Source organism: Galeopterus variegatus, unplaced genomic scaffold (assembly GCF_000696425.1).
Source record: "Galeopterus variegatus unplaced genomic scaffold, G_variegatus-3.0.2 Scaffold1478, whole genome shotgun sequence".
NCBI classification, from domain to species: Eukaryota; Metazoa; Chordata; class Mammalia; order Dermoptera; family Cynocephalidae; genus Galeopterus; species Galeopterus variegatus.
The window spans coordinates 6,606-25,910 of NW_007727589.1; the positions used below are offsets into that span (position 1 = coordinate 6,606).

Genomic DNA, 19,305 nt, shown 5'->3' on the forward strand with positions numbered 1-19,305 from the left:
CTACTAATGGTAACTAGTGTCAAAAATGTAAGTGAAATCAACCTGAGAAACAAGCCATGAAATGAAGGCCAAGGAGTTTTCTTCTGCCCTGGGAAACATTAAGTGGCAGACGGAGGAAGTGGGTGCTTCTCATGGACATAATAAGGAAAGATTGAGAAAAGTCAGAATAGAGCTAATGGAACAGAAAGTTTTAAGAAGGAAGACATAATGTCAGCAGTAAAAATAATAAATGTAGAATGCCTGTTGGGTTTGTCAAGTAAGCAGTTCTTGGTGACTTTAGCTAGGATAATATTTAGAAGGATGGCAGGGGGTGGCGGAGGAAGGGGAGCAGATTGCAGTAAACATGACTAGAAGGTAAGAAATGAATTTATCAAAAAAGTGTGGAGGAGAAATATTGGATTAGAGTATGTGATATCAAAGGACATTTCTTTTTTAAAAAACAGGAAATTTGTCCATGAATTTCTAGGCTAGAGTGAAGGATACTCTAGGAATACATAAGTTGAAAATACAAGGAAAAAAAAGATAACTGGAAGAAGGTCTTAGAAGAGGTAGGAGGGGTTTGAGCTACATGAACAGATGGGGTTTGTGCAAGAAAAAACTCTTATTTACTGTTGGGACAGGAAGGAAATAGATGAGTGAGGTGGAGCTAAGTAAAAGGTTGTTAGTGGGAAGATATCCAACTATGGCATTAAACCAGAGTTAGGGTTCTAATGAATGGTTGAATAGGAAGAGTTGGATTAGAAGGAAAGCTGAGTGTTATATATGGGAGTAGTTTAGATGATCAATCAAAGAGTCCAGGGTGGGTAAGGAAGGAAGAAATGCAAAGAGGTATTAGGAGTATATACTGGCAGAAATTGGTGGGACCATGGACCAGAAAGTATCAAATGAAGATAAGTAGGAGTGAGATTATGAGACATCTAACAGAATTAATCATTGTAAACAAAGTTTAAGATAGTGAAGTTTAATATTGCTGAGTTTGAGTAGTTTCTTTGGATTCTGAAATCCACAGTATTTCCACAGAAGGGATGGGCTGATGCAGGACAAAATGAGGATCATCGAAGTTATGAAAATTTACGGATTGAAGTTCATGATTGTTGAACAATTTTCTGCATATGTGTTGAAATCTCCTAGCGTTACTATAGGAATTAGGGTAAAGAACATGATTGACAGCCAGAATTTCCAAAATTACCAATGACTAAGGGATAGTGATTGAATTTCTCCTATCAAAGAATTCACAGTTCAGTGAAGTTGACAGGCTTGAGAATCAAGAAATCTCAGTTTAAGTTTCAGTCAGAAAATATCAAATTATGTGACTTTGTCCTAGTTTCTGTAAGTCTTCGTTTGCTCATTTCTAAAATGAGAGATTGGATTATATGATTTCTGATACTGGATTATATGATTCTGAGGTTGGATTATATGATTTCCTTCTATTCCTAACATTCTGTTTGTATATTTCTGTATATTATGTATATTCTGTACACTGTATATTGTATATTTTATGTATTGTGATTTAGGTTTGTCACCCATACCTTCTTTTCTGTTTTCACCCCCATTACTACAAATCAGAGCCTTTTTCTAGTCTAATTCATTCCATGCACTACTGTTGAATTAATCTTAATTTTGTTCAGAAGCTTTTAATTACTCTTATTGAAAATTAAGTCCCATTTAAACCTCTTAACTAGGCCTTTAAGATATTTATAAATTGACTCCCAGCTAGTTTTTTAACTGACATTTTACCGTATCTTCTTTCTGTTATTTCTAGCATTTCCATTTGACTCTTACCTTTCATCATCCATATATCTGCTGAAATCTCATCTGCTCATACATGTTTTTCATCTTTTCTACTAAAATCTTTAACATATCAAACATACTTAAGTTCCCTATGTGATATTTCTAACGTGTCATCTTAGAATCTGCCTCTGTTGATTCTTTTGTCTCTTGAGAGTGGGCCTTATTTTTCTTGCTTTTTGATGTTTCCAATAATTTTTTATTGAATTTTGGACATCATGTCATCAACAGTGACTGAAAGAAATAGTATTTATGCCTGAAAATGAGCACACCTTTTGTTCTGTTGTGCTTGTGTGTTTGAGAAGATTAATCAATCTTCTGATTACTTCCTCTGAGTATATGATCTACACTGGCATTATGAAATGGCACCTAAGGGCAGCAGGCAGCAGTACATATGAGGAATTTGCTTTATACCCATTATTCTACCCATGTAAAGATAGCAAAATAAAAGGAAGGCTGGTGAATTGTTCAGAGTTGATCGGTGAAACCGATGAATATAGCATTTAGATATTCTAGTGTGAGGACAGTACCTCATTTCACATACTTGATATAGTAACAATTCATAATTTTATCCTTTAGAGATACATCTTTAAAATGTTTATTATTTTATGGAATCTTTGAGTATCTGGGGAAGAATAATGTAGGGCCAATACCTTGGTGGAATTATTTGAATTTCTTATAGTAAACAAATCATTATTAAACTCTATCATCCATTGAAAATGAAAACCATCTATTTTATTAATTAAGAATTTCATAGATAGCTGGTGGCAATCATATTATCTCTCAGGATTTATAAAATTTATTTTTTAAAGATGTATTAATTTGCTGCATGTTAATTGTGCTGGGTAAATAATTCTGCCTATTTCTGTTATTTTTGAAATAAAAATTAAATAACAATGAAAATTATAAATATTTAATACAATACTCAAAATATCCTTATGACATTTACAAATTACATGTCTTTTCTCGTGCATATTTAATAATTCAATGTACCTTTATTGTTTAGTATTGTATTTTTCTCTGATTTTCTTGAGAAAATTGGAATATTTAATCTTCCAATTTTCAATAATGAGTATTTAAAAAAAAAACCTCTGTAGATGTAAGAACACATTACTTCTCTTTTTGATGACAAAATAGGCTCGTGGGTAATAAAAATATGCTTTTCTACATTAGCAGTGACTTGCTTTCTCTCATCAGTACATATAGTATTACCATTTTCATGTTTTAGATTGTTATTAACTTAGCTCTCTATAATGTGGTATTTTCTAATAATCTATTTACTTTTAGCTAACACAGAGTCTTATATTTAACTCAACAGAAATATTCTGTACAGAAGTGCTGTCATGCTCAAGGATAAATTAATCTATCTCCCTCCAAAATAACAAAATATTTCTATTCATGCACAGTACTTATTTACTTATTCACCATGATTTCCATGGTGAATATTTTATGTCTTTCAATTCTCTTAATGTTGGAAGCAATGCTAAAATAATATAAACTAGAGTTTTAAAAAAGTTAAACTTGTATCTTAAACATTATGATGAATTTGAAAATTATAATGTTAAAGCTGTCATATAACTACTATAAATTATTTTTTGCACTATACAAATATGTGTATATATGTTATATTAATTACCACAAAATATCTAGTTTTTAATGTTTCTGAGTGTATTTTATAATGTATTTATTATTTCATAATGCAAAATGTAGTTAATGCTCAGAAAATCTCTAGACATTCAAGATATTAATGAAAGTATAGTGCTACTGTTATTAATCAGGTTTCTGCATTCCATACACAATGTGGATAGAGGGAAGGCATTTCTTGCCTCAATCCTGTGACCTTACTTTTTGTCTTTCAGAGATACATCCAAAAATTTTTTAATTTAAAGTTTTAACTTTATAAAAGAAAAGAATAACTAATTCCTAAGTAGCTTTACTTTTTACACTTTATTTTTTTAAAAGCCTATTAAATTTACATGTGACATCTTTACAGTATAAACCTGAAATAAGTATATCTGTTTCTGTTTCAGTATAGACTAGGTTCTGAGTAACTTTCTAGGACAATGTTCATTGATTCTAGATATGGCTTTGAAGCACTTAATTGTGCTCGTTCTTGTTTTTAATTTTTTTTTTTAAGTTTTCTTGTTATTCTGTCATTCCTGTAGAGATACTCTATACTGAGTTTTCATTGATTTGGAGTTATGTTATTGTGATAGATGGATTGATGGATAAAATAGGTTATAGAAAACAATACACACTGATCTATTCTTCCCTACTACCTTGCATAAATCCCTTGTACATTCATTGAAAATAAGGACTCTAAGTAGCAACAATGATGAAATAAGTTGGAAGCTATATCAGATACCTGGAAATTTCAAAAACCTTTTAAGAGCAGCTGTACTGATAGGGAAAATGATTCAAAAATGACAACTTTGCTAGATGATTATAAAACTATTTTAACCTCAGAAATGACTGAAAAGAAGTACTAAAATGTAGTACTCTTTCTTATGAGTTAATACTAACATTTAAATTCAAAGGCCTTCTAATTAATTTTGTTCATTATTGTGACCTGTTATCAATTTATCCTCCTCTCAAAATCTGCATGTGCTATTATATGCTTTTAAGGCTGGGTTGCTACAATAGTGGTTATTGTTATAGTACTGGGGTCAATATAAATTAGTGGAGAGGCTGTTAAAATGTATCATCTGCAAAGGCTGGCAGTTTGGAATAGAGGCCTTTATATAATGCAGAGCTGTGATCTATGTCAATCCAGGTAGATGACAAATAAACAAATCTGAGCTATTTTAGACAAAGATTAGAAAATATAAACTATTCAAAAAAAAAAGGAGCTATGATGGATATTAAATCTCTTTTTTTTTCCTTTTTTGGCAACTGGCCAGTTTGGGGATTCAAACCATGCTCTACTGAGTGAGCTAACCAGCCAGCCTCCTAAATCACTTTTTAAAAGACAATAAAATTATTTACCGAAGAAAGATTTAAATTTACAAGCGATGCGTTCATAACCTTTCATGTGGCTTACTCTTTGGCAGTCTGATAAAACTGAAGGCCACCCTTTTTAGAGTAATGCATAAAGTAAAATAAGGTAAATAAGTAGAATTACAAATTACTTGTATTGAAACACAGACTCCAAGTTAAGAACCCCAGGTAGTCACTAAAACATTTTAAGCCTTGCAAATGTTTATTATTTCCAACTTCTTAGTTGCTACTATTCAAAGTTAATTATCTATAAATTCTTATCTTAAAATTAAAACACTCAGAATTTAGGTGGAAGTTGTGAAGTTTTATATCTTGATCCCTTATAGAACTTACTAGGATTGGGTCATGTAGGCATTGCTGCTTTAAATTTTCTTAGCTATAACCTTAGGTCTTACCTAGTCAGACCTATTCTTACACAATCGTGGGAGCAGGAGCCTAAGTTGACCATTTTTTTAAGTATTGTAGCTTTCCATTCCCCTTCATTCCAGTGGGACATTTTAGAAACTTTCTGCCATCTATTGGGGTTCTTTTCATGTTTCATTTATTAATCTATTTTCATCTCATACTGTCGTAGTTGTATACTTCATATTGTTTATAGAAAGAAAAATATAAATAAAAGTTGAAGATTGGCTATATTTTCAAAAAACTTTTTTACAGAAGAGATTTTTTATAAGGGATTTAGCTAAGGAAAAGTATTCTCTCTAAAATAATTTTTCACAAACAAAATTAGAATTATTTTTATTTATTTTTAGAATTTGATTTTTATACTTACATGGTTGCCTTTTATTTTTCTCTTTGATTAGTAATTGAATATTATATGTATATTTACATTTAATCTCAGTTATTTTGACAAGTTCGTGATACACTTTTATAAAATACTAAACTTATCTTAGGAAATCAATCATATTATGGTAATATACTTAAAAATATTTTTAAATGATTTGACATATGTTAACCTATGATTTTAAAATGTAAAATAATCACAAGATACAATGTAGGATAAACCCAGTATTCACTTTCTGAATTCATTTAATCTGTCTACTGCTCCAAAATTGTATGTTATGTAATTCATGACATTTGAGAAATGTATCCTTTTTCTCTTCTTTTTCTTTTGCTGCCTACATTTTTTCATTATCAAAAATAAGGTTGAGAGAATTTGTAGGTCAAGTGCTAGTCCTTGATACATTAGTCTTTAGGGAGATTAATACTTGCTTTACTATCTACATATAATATATAAGCATTTCTGTTTTTGTGGTTACAGCTGGATGGGAAGGTAATCATTTGATTTGAAGTATACTTTGGCATATGTATATGAACTTTTGAGTTCTAGAGCCAAAGCTAATGTTTTTTAGGGTTGTCTCACAAATTGTGGAGCTGGTGTTAGAAAACAATTGCTAATCATGTTAGTTATAAAAGCATTATGCTAGATTCCAGGGACACAAAAATCAATAATAATAGGTTACTTAAATTTAAGTGTACTTCCTTCAATAAGATTAAGCTTTGGTATTAGATTTATTTGTGGTTGAAAAGATCACATTGTTTCAGAATTATCGTTTCAGTCAATTAATACCCATTTTGAAATCGTTTCAGTCAATTAATACCCATTTTGAATTGTATTGGCTGGCATAGCAAAAGTGCACTGAGATAGATGGCTGGTTAACTGGTTTTCTACAGAGTGATTTTTCTTGTGAACCGTATCTAAATATAGCTACAGACTTCAGTGTTGCTCTGTTTTCTTATAACCTCGTTTTGATTGTACTGTTTGAATGTTCAGGTATACTATGAGTTGAAAACCTTTTTATATCTTAATTGGTATGCTAGTAAACAGTCTCAGGGGCTTGAAAATTAATGCTTATATGGTTTTCTTCACTCTTTTGAAAATGTTAGGAATGTCATTGAATTCTTTTAAAATAGAATACAGTACTTCACATATTTCACATGTTCCATTTAGGGAATTCATTTCAGAAAGCAGGCAGTTTTGTTTGTAGATTGTAAATAAGCAACTCCTATTATCTTCACTGGGAATTGCTATTAAAAGCAGATTTTAGTTCCTTAGAACTTCTTAAGAAGTTTAGTGAGAATTTTCTCAGAATATGTGGGGGGAAATAAAAATTTTTACATATTCATAATTTTAAACAATTACTTTTTCAAAATCAGTTTGCATCATAACCAAATAGCAGAAGGGCACTAAAGATCAACTGAGCTGCTTTTTGGCTAACGTTTCAGGGATTGTGAAGCAGCAGATAGACAGCCATATCACAGATCCAGATCAACAGAACAACGGCCTCTCCTTGAGCGGACCACCACCCGCTCCAGATCCACTGAACGTCCTGATACAAACCTCATGAGGTCGATGCCTTCATTAATGACTGGAAGATCTGCCCCTCCTTCACCTGCTTTATCGAGGTGAAAGATAAATCAATCAGACTAACTTCCCCTTTGCCCCACCAGCACACCATTTTATTTTCCCAGCAGCTAAATGGTCTCTTCTGTCATCTTTGGCTGATCACTAATAACAATCAATACTAACCTTTTCAATGTAAACACACTATTTATATTCAGTGGATATAATAGTGTGTGGCTACCATTGTAATTTGTTTATTAACTGTCCTGACCACATTTGTTTTGTGATTTCTCATTAATCAGGAATCCTGGGTAAATCCACTCATAACCACCATGTTCTTCTCCTACACAATGAGAAATTATTTGTGTCCATTAGACATCACTTTTCAAATAATCATTTATAATCACAATAAATAAAACTGGATTTTTAGTTTTTTTCTATCATACCAGTATCATGTATTAACCAATATTTTCTTTAGTTGAATTTTGAATTGTTTAGGGTTTTATTTGTAGTTTCATGAAAGATTTTCTAACAAAAGGATATTGAATGTACGCCTGAGTAAAAATCTGTTTGGATTGAGGGGGGAAGGTTAGAGGTAAGAGTTTGAAATCTGGTAGAAAGAATTGTAAAGCATTACTTCTTATTTTTTGAGCTGCAGAATTCTACTCTTGCTTTCATTTGGATAAAATACTAATTTACATTAGTAATTCCACGGATTTTACTATAGGGCTTTGTGTGCATGTATGTCTGTATGTATGCATATTACATGAAAATATAAATATCTTTTGCTATTTAAGTAGTCATTCAAATGTACATATTTTGTACTACTGTCCTAACCTTTTAATCAGCAGCTAAACATCTTTTAAAATTACACTTATACAGCTATATATGAACCAAATGTGTTAAAAGTATTTAACTCATTGTACTTAAAATGAATATTAATGGTATATTTTATAGGTCTCATGCTCGTACTGGGTCTGTCCAGACAAGTCCATCAAGTACTCCAGTGGCAGGACGAAGGGGCCGACAGCTTCCACAGCTTCCGCCAAAGGGAACATTGGAGAGAAGTAAGTATTATTTCTAATTATGTAATATAGGAAATACACGTGGAAACTAAGGTGAATCAAGAATTTCTTACTATCATTGTGTTAATTTTCTTCTTTTGTTAATTGGGTGCCTTGGCTGCATTTGATAGTAGTTATATTTATAAATATTATATATTTTCTATTTAAAATTTGTGATATTTGGAGGCAAAATAAGCTGTCTTTATTGCTCTTGCATGTTTTCAAATTTGAATAAATGCATTTTAAAAAGTAAACTTAAAACTCTTAAATAAGAAGTTGGATGATATTTCTTTGCTACAACTAAGTTTATGTAATTGTTGATAGTTACATAAAGTTTATTAGTAACTAGCCAAATCAATTTTCACACACTGCAAAGGACTGGTTAGCTGATGCACAACAATGGTGATCCTTCTCAAAACTGGAGTACGAGAAAAAGGTAATCATGAATACACCAAAAATGATGCATGTTGTACTGATGTTTTTAATAATAATTTCAGATTTTTGCATAAGAAGCACAATTTGCTGATACACACATGAGCATACTTCTCAAACATCTATAATTCTTGAATTAAAAAACCTCTAAAAGCATGGATAACAGAATATAATAATTTTTAATATCATTTTTTAAAATGATCCCTTTATTTGGTAACTGGATGTGCTTTGCAAATATATACATATATATTTAAATCACCATTTAACTTTTCTTTAATAGATGATACATTCTGTGTCTTTGGAAATTTCTGTTGTTTTTAACCCCTGTGCTTTGGTTCCCCTTTTTTGTTTTGTTTTTATTTTGTTTTCCCTAGACAATGGAGTCAAGGAGATAGAACCTTATGAAGGTCTGTACATAAAGGAGGGTTTGTTTTGTGCTGACAGCCTTTTTGAGGGGCTATGTAAGCAAAAATAAACCCAACTGCAATTGATGTTCTTCATTGTATAGACTTTTATATACAGTAAAATTATTTTGTTTTATGGCTTCTGATTAAGTATTCAACTTTTAATTTACTTGGAAATTTTACCAAGGAGTTAAATTTCTTTGATTCATCAAGTGAGAATTCAAAGAGTTTAACTTCTTTTAAATGATCAGATAAAATTTGCTCTTTTTAAAATATCTGGGTTTTTTTTAGGCAAAATTCTAGATTTTGAGTAAAAAAGACTTTAACCAAAGATATCAATTGCAGTCTGTGTTTATGCCATTGAGGATGTACACATAGTCTAGTTATATTTATCGTCTTATATTTTATTTTGTATTTATGATGATCTTTTAACTATTAAATTTGGCTTTTTAGAAGAGATAGTTGTTGAATTAGGTAGTGATTGTGGTTTGTATTTCCTACATTATTTTTCATGTTGTAACAAGACTGCTTACAATATACCAAAGCTTAATACAATGTAATTTTATTATCAAATACTACACTCTACACTATGACTCAAAAGAAAATATTGAGTTGTGATATATGGAGTGTCATACATTTACTAGGAAAATTAAAAATCATCTGCTAGTTATAGAATTCTGAAATTGACTTTGTAACTTTAAAAAGTTGTTGACTGTTTTATTTACTGATGAATCTCCAGCACATAGAATAATGCCTGGCACATTGTAGGCCCTCAGTAAATATTTGTTGAATGAATGCATGAAATATTTATTTAAAAACTGAAAAGCTACCTCATATAGTATATAAAGTACCACTAAAATAATCTTGTTATTCTATGTGTTTATACTAAAACTATTTCTATAACCTATTGGTAACAAATTTTTAAATACATTGCATTTGAGCAGCAGTGCTTTATTGCCTTATATAACTTGTTGATATAAGTTCTTGTTAGTTGTAACTGAAAGAGTATCAACTTGTATTGTAGTTATTTTTATTTACTGTGTACCATAATTTTGAACAATCCAGTGCTGTTGTGACTAATGGTTTACTATGCTGCCTGAAAAAAAGATTTCAACAGCATTTCTATAGATCTCAATTATTTGCCTAAGATTAGGGGTACATAGTTTTAAATTATTTTTCATATGGAAAGTGCAGTGGTATTTATGGAATGCTTTGTCTCCCCAAGATTTCTAAGGATAGAATTTGAGCATCATTTATTGGCATATGAAGTCAGAAACATAGTTTGTGTCACATTTTTAAAAAAATTCATTTTTAATATCTTCTATAGCAATAGCATATTGAGATATGAGTAACTCCATTCTTAGTAATAATAAATATATCAGAAAACCAACCATATTGCTGATACTGAAAGTCAGTGTTGATGAAGTTTCTAAGGGGCTTGTCAATAAACATTCTATTTATCATTTGTTTTTTTCCCCTATAGAGTCCAATAAAACCACAATTTACCTTTAATATGCCCAGTTGTGATTTTTCCATTTTTTATCTCAATAAAAGAAAGGGCAACCAAAACCTTCTTATCCTTTTCAGTATGAAATAAAAGGCTTTTTGTTTGTTTTGATTTACTTAAAGGACAGATGATGTTTTTAAACAGTTTTCATAAATGTTGATATGAAGACTTCAGCAGGTACATATTGCGTAATTTTCTTTAATGTTAAAGGAGATATGTAAAGGAGATATATTACTTATCTCCTTTAGAAGTCTTCAACTTCTAACTGAAGTTAAAGGTGCAGTAACCCAAAATAGGCATCAATTGATGTTCTAAATCAAATTATGTTTGATTATCTCGTAAAATTAATTGCCAGAGTTGTAATTTAATGACATTATTTTAGAATCAAAGTTTTGAAATATTTATTTTTTAATCCTCTTCAACAGCTAAAAAGTAAGCAAGTTTTTATTAAAGTCTTTATAATTTCGGTTAATTATTTTATATTTAACTTGTTAATTAAATTAATTTAAAGTCTTTTATATTTTGGTCCTGACTGTGGTACTGTATTTAGTCATCTTCTCTTTGCTGAGAATCAGAGAAATAAAATGGAGCGATATAGAAAGGATACTTTACTAAACATCTGTAAATCTTTATCATTATTTTATTTTCCCCTAACTTTGAGGTACTGCCAGTTTGTAAAAATAAAAGATAGTTCATACGTTATTTTTAGTTTCTCTAGAAGAAAAGCTATACGACTTTTTAAAATAATATACCAAGTTTCTAGACAAAGTGTTTTGCCTATTTTACCCGGTTGTCCACAGATTGCAAATATTTTAGTGGCCACAATTTATAATATACAAGTCAAAGTCATCATAAAAATAGACAACATGATAATTCATTAACAGTAACCTTATCTGCTTTTCCATAACGTGTCAGAAACTCATTAAAAGTAATCTGCTGGTCTCCTTATGATCACCCATTGTATCATTATAAATAATTTGGATTTTTGGGGGGTTTGTTTCATTAAGAGTGACAAGAATACCTATCTAGTCTTTTTCTTTATTTTTACTCATGCAAGTGCAGAAGTTAATGAAGAAACTGGGCATGTGGAACAGCAGGGGGGAGAAAAGCAGGGTGAAAAGATCAAGGCAGGTCTGTCTGACTGTGTGTCTGAAAAAAGCGAATATTTTATAAGTATGATGTTTCAGTTTCACATAAGACTTTTAGCTCCAAATTTATAAATGCACAATAAGGAACAGATTGCTTTTCAGTGCTGACTTTAAAATAAATTGCCTAACTTTATTAATGAAGGGCTATTACATAAGCTATCTAGGCAACTTGTCAAAATATTTAATTTATACAACTGGTTTGAATATGTTCCTTAATGTTTAAATCAGACTAGAATTATAGACATTGCCCTTGACTAAGACATATACCTATCCTTTATCCCAGCTTTATATTCAATTAATTTTATTATTTATTAAAAAATGTTTATTGAGTACATACTAGAAAACTATATTTTACCTTGTGTTACACTGAGTAAAGGTCAATTTCTCCCCATCAGGTCCTCCTTCTAAAATGGTATGCAGACCCTTCATTTCTGGTGTTTTAAAGTCACTTATGTTTACAGATCATAATGTTTGCCACTTTCTTTTTCTTAATACTCCTGAAAGGATTTTAAAATTAAAATATTATATAACCAATAAATATATTTATATATTTTTAGAATTTTATAGAATTTTTACTGTTTTTATTTGAAACTCAGAATTGAATACTTACCTTATCTGAGCTGTCAGGTTTTTTATATTTTAACTTTCTTTGAACAATGCAGAGAATCTTTAATTTCATCAAGTGTTTAACTGATCATCACTTTTTATTCATGAATGGTAGAATGTACTTTTATGTGCCTTTTTTCTCCTTACCATTGTGTGAAGAAATGACATTATGTATATTGTGCATAAGATGTATTTTCATGGGTGTGTTCTCTTAATGGAGTTTGTAGTTTTTAAAAATGAAAACATCTTAGGCTGAAGTTGCTAATTATCAGTAACTTTCTAATGTCATAAAGATGAGAAAACCCATCACAATACATCTGATAATGGAAACAAAGGCAAGTTTAATTGCATATTCATAGAAATATATAACTATTTCTGTTTTGAGTATCTGATATTCTAAATACTAGAATATCACACATCTTCCGTTTTTTTGAAATGCTATAGGAATACCATTTTTATGGAATACTGTGAGGATGAATTGCATTTTCATTTGGCTGTGTAGTTAATGTTCTTTTATTCACCCCTTCCTCTATATCCCTTATTAGTCCATACAAATACTTGACCTTTTTACACTATTCATAAATTAGCTTCCACAATAAAGTCATTTTATAGGATAGCATTGGTCTGGGGACTTCAGCAATAATTAATGCCACTTTGGTTTGTTTGAACTTCATCAGAAAATGAAGCCTATTTGTTGAACTGGTTTGTTGCTTGTGTTTTATTCTCGAAACTAACTTAATTAGTAAATTGCATCAATTCTTAAATTAGCATAAAAGCATAACCATGATATAAAAATCACTCTTTATTCTTTATGTTTGTTTTTATTAGTTTTCCTACAGGATAGGAAGTACATACTCATACTTCACTCTGTGTTCCTTAATGTGGGGTATCATATTTAGTGCATGGATTTACTTCTCTAGTGTGTGATTTCATTTTTGGTGTGCTTGGTTTTTATTTGGATTGTTAATGACCTTAATTTATTAATCACTATTATTTGTTTTCAATATTATAAAGACACTGAGGGAGAAACACCAAGCCCACCTAATGATGGGAAAAAAGGCAAGTCTGAAATGAAGTTTGTAGTGCCTTTTTATATATTAGACACTCCATAATGACATTTATAATGTAAGTGAATATGTTTCTTAAATAACCCTAAGTACAAGTTTTAGTCCCAATTTAAGTCATCCAATATTTAAAATGTCTGTTCTGCTTGTATTTATTTATGAATATGAAATTCATCTTTAACATACTTACCTTATTGATCCTGGTATAATCCTATTTTACTGAAATGTATGGCATTAAAATCAGAATGTTTGCTTTGTTGATCATGTAAAGGGGCAAGATTCTGAGGAAAATAGTGGTTATAATGTTACCATGTTTTTAGAAAAACACAACATAGTTATTTTTTAATCCAGAGTCGCTTTAAAATTGAATTATTTAAAAAATATTTTAAAGTAGAAAATGAAATAAACTTAAGAGTTCAACAGTAATATTAAATGAACATTTTAAGAATATTTATGGAGTTTTCACAGTTGTATGCACATGAATTAATACATTGCCTAGGCAAGTAAAAAGGTGATTGACTTTAATACTTAGATTTAGTTTTTCTATAATTATTGGTAGCTTAATTCTGTAATCTACTACAACTAAATTCTAACAAAATAGTAGGACTGTATATGTTTTGGAGTAATTGATAATCAGATATGGCTATGCATAGTGATTTAGAATGTCAGCATTTTAAAATGGTTATATCAAAAAATATTAATTTTTCATTATATTATGTAATTGGACCAAATTGAGAAATGAATAGTTTTGTGCTTTAGTAATCCAGTTGAAATGGCCTTTAGTCTTGAATACATTCTTCCCTGTTTTCATCTTTTATAGTGTTTACAATGTTACTTGTAAGATCTAATTAGCACTAAAATAAATTTGTAATTTTTCTTACTGTGGAGTGTAAATTATTCATTAACACATATGCTAGGCTATGATTAAACAGGTGAAAATAATGTAACAAAATAAATAAAATTAAATCATATATAAATATGAGTATGCTTCACAAAACAGTAAAAATTTTAATGAACCAATAGAATTTCCTGACAGGGTAAAAGAGAGAGATTCAATAATGACGTCAAGGTTTTTGGATGAGACACTGGAAAATATGGAATTTCCACTAACCATATAGAGCAAAACTCAAGAGTGGATTTAGGGGAATATCAGGTACTCATTTTTGAATATGATAAGTTAGAGATGCTGCCAAGTTAGGATGTCAAATAGACAGTTTTAAATTTGCTGGATTTCAGGTTAGAGGTTTGGACTGTAGCTGTAAGTGTGGGATACATCCTTATAAAGAGAGTTATTTACCACCATGAGATTGGTTGAGATCACCAAGAGGGTAAGTGTAGACAGCTAAAAGAGGTCCAAGGAATATGAACTGAATCATTCTGATGTTTAGAAGTTGGGAAGATGAAGCAGTAAGAAACTGAGAAAGTGGGAGTCTGGCTCTAAAGGGAAGAAAATAAAAATATCTTCAGCTGAGGGGAGAGGTCAGGGAACTGAATACATGAAGGATAAGTGGCAAACTTTGTGTTCATTCATTGTCTTCTAAATCCAGGTCTGCTACTTTGCTGTGCAGAGCCATCTGGCCCTAAGCTCATCTGCCTATAGTTTACCAAAATATCTATCAGAGTTCTTTGACTTAGCTTCTAGATTTAGGATCAAAGACTTTTAGATTTGGGAGGGCCCTTATAAATCTTTTAATAAAACTGCTTTCGTTTTACAGATAAAGAAGCAAAATTCTACAAGAAAACTAACTTTCTTCAGTCCACGTAGTAGCAGATCGCTAGTCTAGGCTCTCAGTCTGGTGTGCTTATACACCATGCCCCTTCACATACTTGGATCTTTTTTTTTTTCCTTTTTTTGTCTTTTTTCATGACCGGCAACGGGATCGCAACCCTCGGTGTTGTGCCCATACCGTGACCGGCAATGGGATCGCAACCCTCGGTGTCGCGCCCGCACTGCGCTCAACCAGTGAGTGGACCGGTCTCTATATGGGATCCGAACCCTCAGCGGGAGCACCGCCACACTCCCAAGCGCCGCACTCTACGGAGTGCCACTGGGCCGGCCCGACACATACTTGGATCTTAATCTCAGTTTTACTCCTAAGCAGATGACCGTGGCAAGTCTTCTAATTCCTCTGGGTCTCAGTTTTCTCTTCTGTAAAACAAAGTATCCTTCAAGGATTTTAACAGAAAATAAGAGTTTTTGGAGATGTGGCTGATAAAGTCTAAGGTCTCAAATAGTTTTGTTTTCAATTTATTGTTTATGTGTTGTTATTTGTTAATTCTGTTTGGTTTTGAAAAGTTAACAGATACAACTTCCTAATTTGCTGTTAGTTATTAATTCACTGTCAGGATTACAGGCTAAACCATACTGCCTATTAAAAAGTCAAATCCCTAAAGATACACAATGATATGAAAGGAAAAATATTTTGTTCCGTTAATGTGTAGTCCTCAACTTGTAGTTGCCAATATTATTTCAAATATAAATAACCTTATAAATAAGAAAGAAAAGAAAGAAGCGAGGAAGGGAGGGAGGAAGTAAGGAAGGCAGGAGGGAAGGAAGGGAAAAAATGGAAAACAGACTAACAAAAAAGAATGTTACAAGGGAACCAAAGGTAATTAAGAAATTTTGACAGTCTTTGTAATGGAAGCTTCCTCCTGTAGGCATTCTGGAAATGGAATTAGATACCATTTAGGGTGATGCAGTATGGACAGGGATGGAGGATCTTGGCTTTGTTTTGCTGCTTCTCCATATTCTCATGAGTGCTTCTAGGAAAATTTCAGTATCCACATCTTAATTACCAAATTTGATTAATATGTAGATAGGAATGGAATTTATAATGGAAGTTGTAAATATTTCCTAAAAAGAGCATTCCCTGTCAATTTAGATAAATGGCCATGTATCCAAAATTAATGAGAAAGAATCAGAGATACTTTAAAATAGCAAAGAATTTGTCGTATGTTTCTGAGGATGGGCATTCAATCATGTCTGCATTATGGAAAAGTATCTTGGTGACGGTGAGCAGGATGGACTTGAAAGAGAAGAGACTGAGGGCATATGACCATTTAGGGTATTTCAGTAGTCCAATATTTGGTGGCCTAAAGTAAAGCAGAGGCTGAAGTGAAGAGGAAGGAATTCATTTAAGATTTTCTCTCCTCATTCGTAATTCACAAGCCTAAGTGAATCTGTTGCGGAAGTTAAGTAATTGTAAATGGATATTTTCTAATTTCTTTTATCTAACCTTTCCTTTCTTTCTTGGAGGCCTTTCCTCTTTATTTTTCTTTCCTTCCCCTTTTGCTCATCTTATTTCTTTTGTACTTAGAAAATCTGAAATGACTTAATCAGATCTAGGAAGGAATTCCCTTCCATCTCATACCTTTCTGCAAACTTCAGCCATTGTCCAAAGCCATATCATTGTTGACTTCCTAAATACAATCCTAAAGCCATCCACTCTTTGTTGTTCAAAGTAACTTAATCTTAGGAAGGTGATAATGGTACAAGAGAAAGAGCACAGGTTTTGGAACTTTGGCTCAGGGCCTGTCCTCATAGTGTATCAACTGTGTGACTCTAAGCCCTGGACCAAGTTAGTTCATCTGAGAAAAAGAAATCTTAGCATATTTCTCTCATGCCCAGTGTGCTACTTTGAGAATCAAGTGAGGTAATGTGTGTGAAGTTGGTTGTAAACTAAGATAACTATCTAGTTATCTTATTTCCTATTAATCAGCTCTTTATTTTCTCACCTGTAAGAGCCACCTGAAAGAAGGTCTCTTCCTGTGTTTTACAGGGTGAAACGTGATGCCATATGTGAGAGCACATTGGAACATATAATGTTAGACAAATGTAATCTTGCTTATGTGGAAATTTGTGTTCTTTAAATGGTAGTGTGATGCAGACTAGCTGGAATATTGTTATTTTGTAGACATGTGAAATAATACTAGAATGGAAATAAATAGGATTGGATTGCAGCATAAATATAAATATCACTTACAAAAATTCACCTTATAATTAAGTCTTCATGAATATAATCACTCTTCAAATTATCTAATATTTATTAAATCAATCATCAAGCTTTCCCATCTACAAATTAAAGATGAAATAAATATAGCAATAGTTTAGGAATTTCAAATCTTAAAAATTATGCTTATGTATTTTATTAAATTTTAAAAACAAACCTTTAACTATATGACATTTAAGAATCTTAGGTTCACAACTGAATGTTTACTTAGTGAAATTTTAAGATACTCAGTAAGAATCTTCATGAAAAAAACTTTATCCTCCTATAGCAAACTTTATTTCTACTTAAATGGTTCCTAGCTTGCTGGTTTGCATCTGAGCAGACTGACATGTATTCTTTCAAAGTAATACTTGCCAATTGAATTGCATTATACATATGTGATTTTCAATTTTTACATTTTGGTAGTAGATATACAGTATCATGGGCTAGCATTTGGTATTTAAAGTTCAATTTTAAAATCTTTATTATTTCACATTAAGAAGAATATTTTATTTTTCAATACTTACCATAATAGTTCTTTAATAGAAAAGACTCCTTAAGGTATTGCATGCTTGGGGATACTTTTGCTATTTTTGTTTAACTAAAACAACTTTCAAACAATTTGAACACTTTCCTGATAACAAACTTGTTTGCTCTTAATTATATAAATGTTTTATTTTAATTACATGAGATATAAAGTCAAAGAGAGCTAAGTATAGGTAGCTCTAAGCATTTTTTTTTTGAGTGATAACTGAATTGATGCATCAATCCTCAATTCTGTTCTTTTTATGATTTTAAATTCTATTTTAAAATAGACACTGGGGTTTCAATATAGAGTTTATTGGTAACCACATCTGGAACTTTTGGAAAATTTTCTAAATTCTCAGTGCCTCAATCTCATCATCTTTGTTATAGGTACTCTTCTAAAAAATCTAATTTGACTGATGGGTCCAGGATCATAACCAGCAATAGCAACTACAATTTTAGAGCTGGAAATAACCTTACAGATTTTCAAGACCAGTTTTCTCACATCAAAAATAACAAATGTAGAAGCCTGAAGTTATACGCCTAATTAATGGCAGAGATGTTACTAAAAGCTGACTCTTTTGGCTTAGTCGTGTGTTATCTGTTACCTCTTCTATGAATCATCGATAGGCTTGATCTAGCTCTTTTGTTGTTATATTGGCTGGTATTCATAAATTTATGGCTATTGGAATTTTTCTGTTACTGGCATATAATATCTTTTCAGCAAATATTTGCTTATTTCACTCTGTCAACATAAGTAACTCTATAAACAATTTATCTTCAACTAAAATGTTTTTCAACTCAAAGAAAGTGTTTAAACCTTAAACATACTATATATTTATATTAAGTTTTTTTCTCCGCTCCTCAGAAAAGCTGTCTGTCAATTTACAGGTAGGCTGAGCAATTTCAAAATAAGCCATTTCTAATTCTTCACACTCAATCTTGCTTCAAAAGGTAGCCTGTCTTCTATCTTTTGGAACATCACAAACTTTATCAAATGGTGAAAGGTGAAATAACATTTTTAAATGACACCTGTCTAGCATTTGATTTTAGGGACAACTCTATAATGCTTGTAAAACCTTTCGTATTATTTATTGGTAGATAACCAAAAGTGCAGGTCATTCAGATACAATAAATATTTTATTATTAACAAGCTTTTTATTTTCTCTTACATGGGGAAATGAGTCTGTTGTTTTTTGTGTTACTACAGATAAACTTTGATAAAGAAGCAGATGATTCCTTCATTTTTATAACTAAAGAGGACTTAACTAGAGCCTTTGGAATTTATCAAAAAATGTTTACATTCTTTAAGGGTTTTAAGATTTCTGTTTCTGGGCCGGCCCGGTGGCGCACTGGATAGTGCGCCGCTTGGGAAGCGCGGCGGCGCTCCCGTCCGAGGGTTCGGATCCCATGTACCGCCCGGCTCCCGCTCACATG

General features: G+C 31.4%; 1 protein-coding gene across 1 annotated transcript in view; it reads left to right on the forward strand.

The window, feature by feature from the left end:
* Nucleotides 1-343: 343 nt before the first annotated feature.
* Nucleotides 344-19,305, forward strand: part of RIMS2 (regulating synaptic membrane exocytosis 2) — a 69,267-nt gene continuing 50,305 nt past the window's right edge. The window contains exons 1-3 of the mRNA XM_008577286.1: nt 344-354; nt 7,012-7,191; nt 8,087-8,196. Of these exons, the coding sequence (XP_008575508.1) occupies nt 344-354; nt 7,012-7,191; nt 8,087-8,196 (301 nt within the window). The remainder of the gene's footprint in view (nt 355-7,011; nt 7,192-8,086; nt 8,197-19,305) is intronic.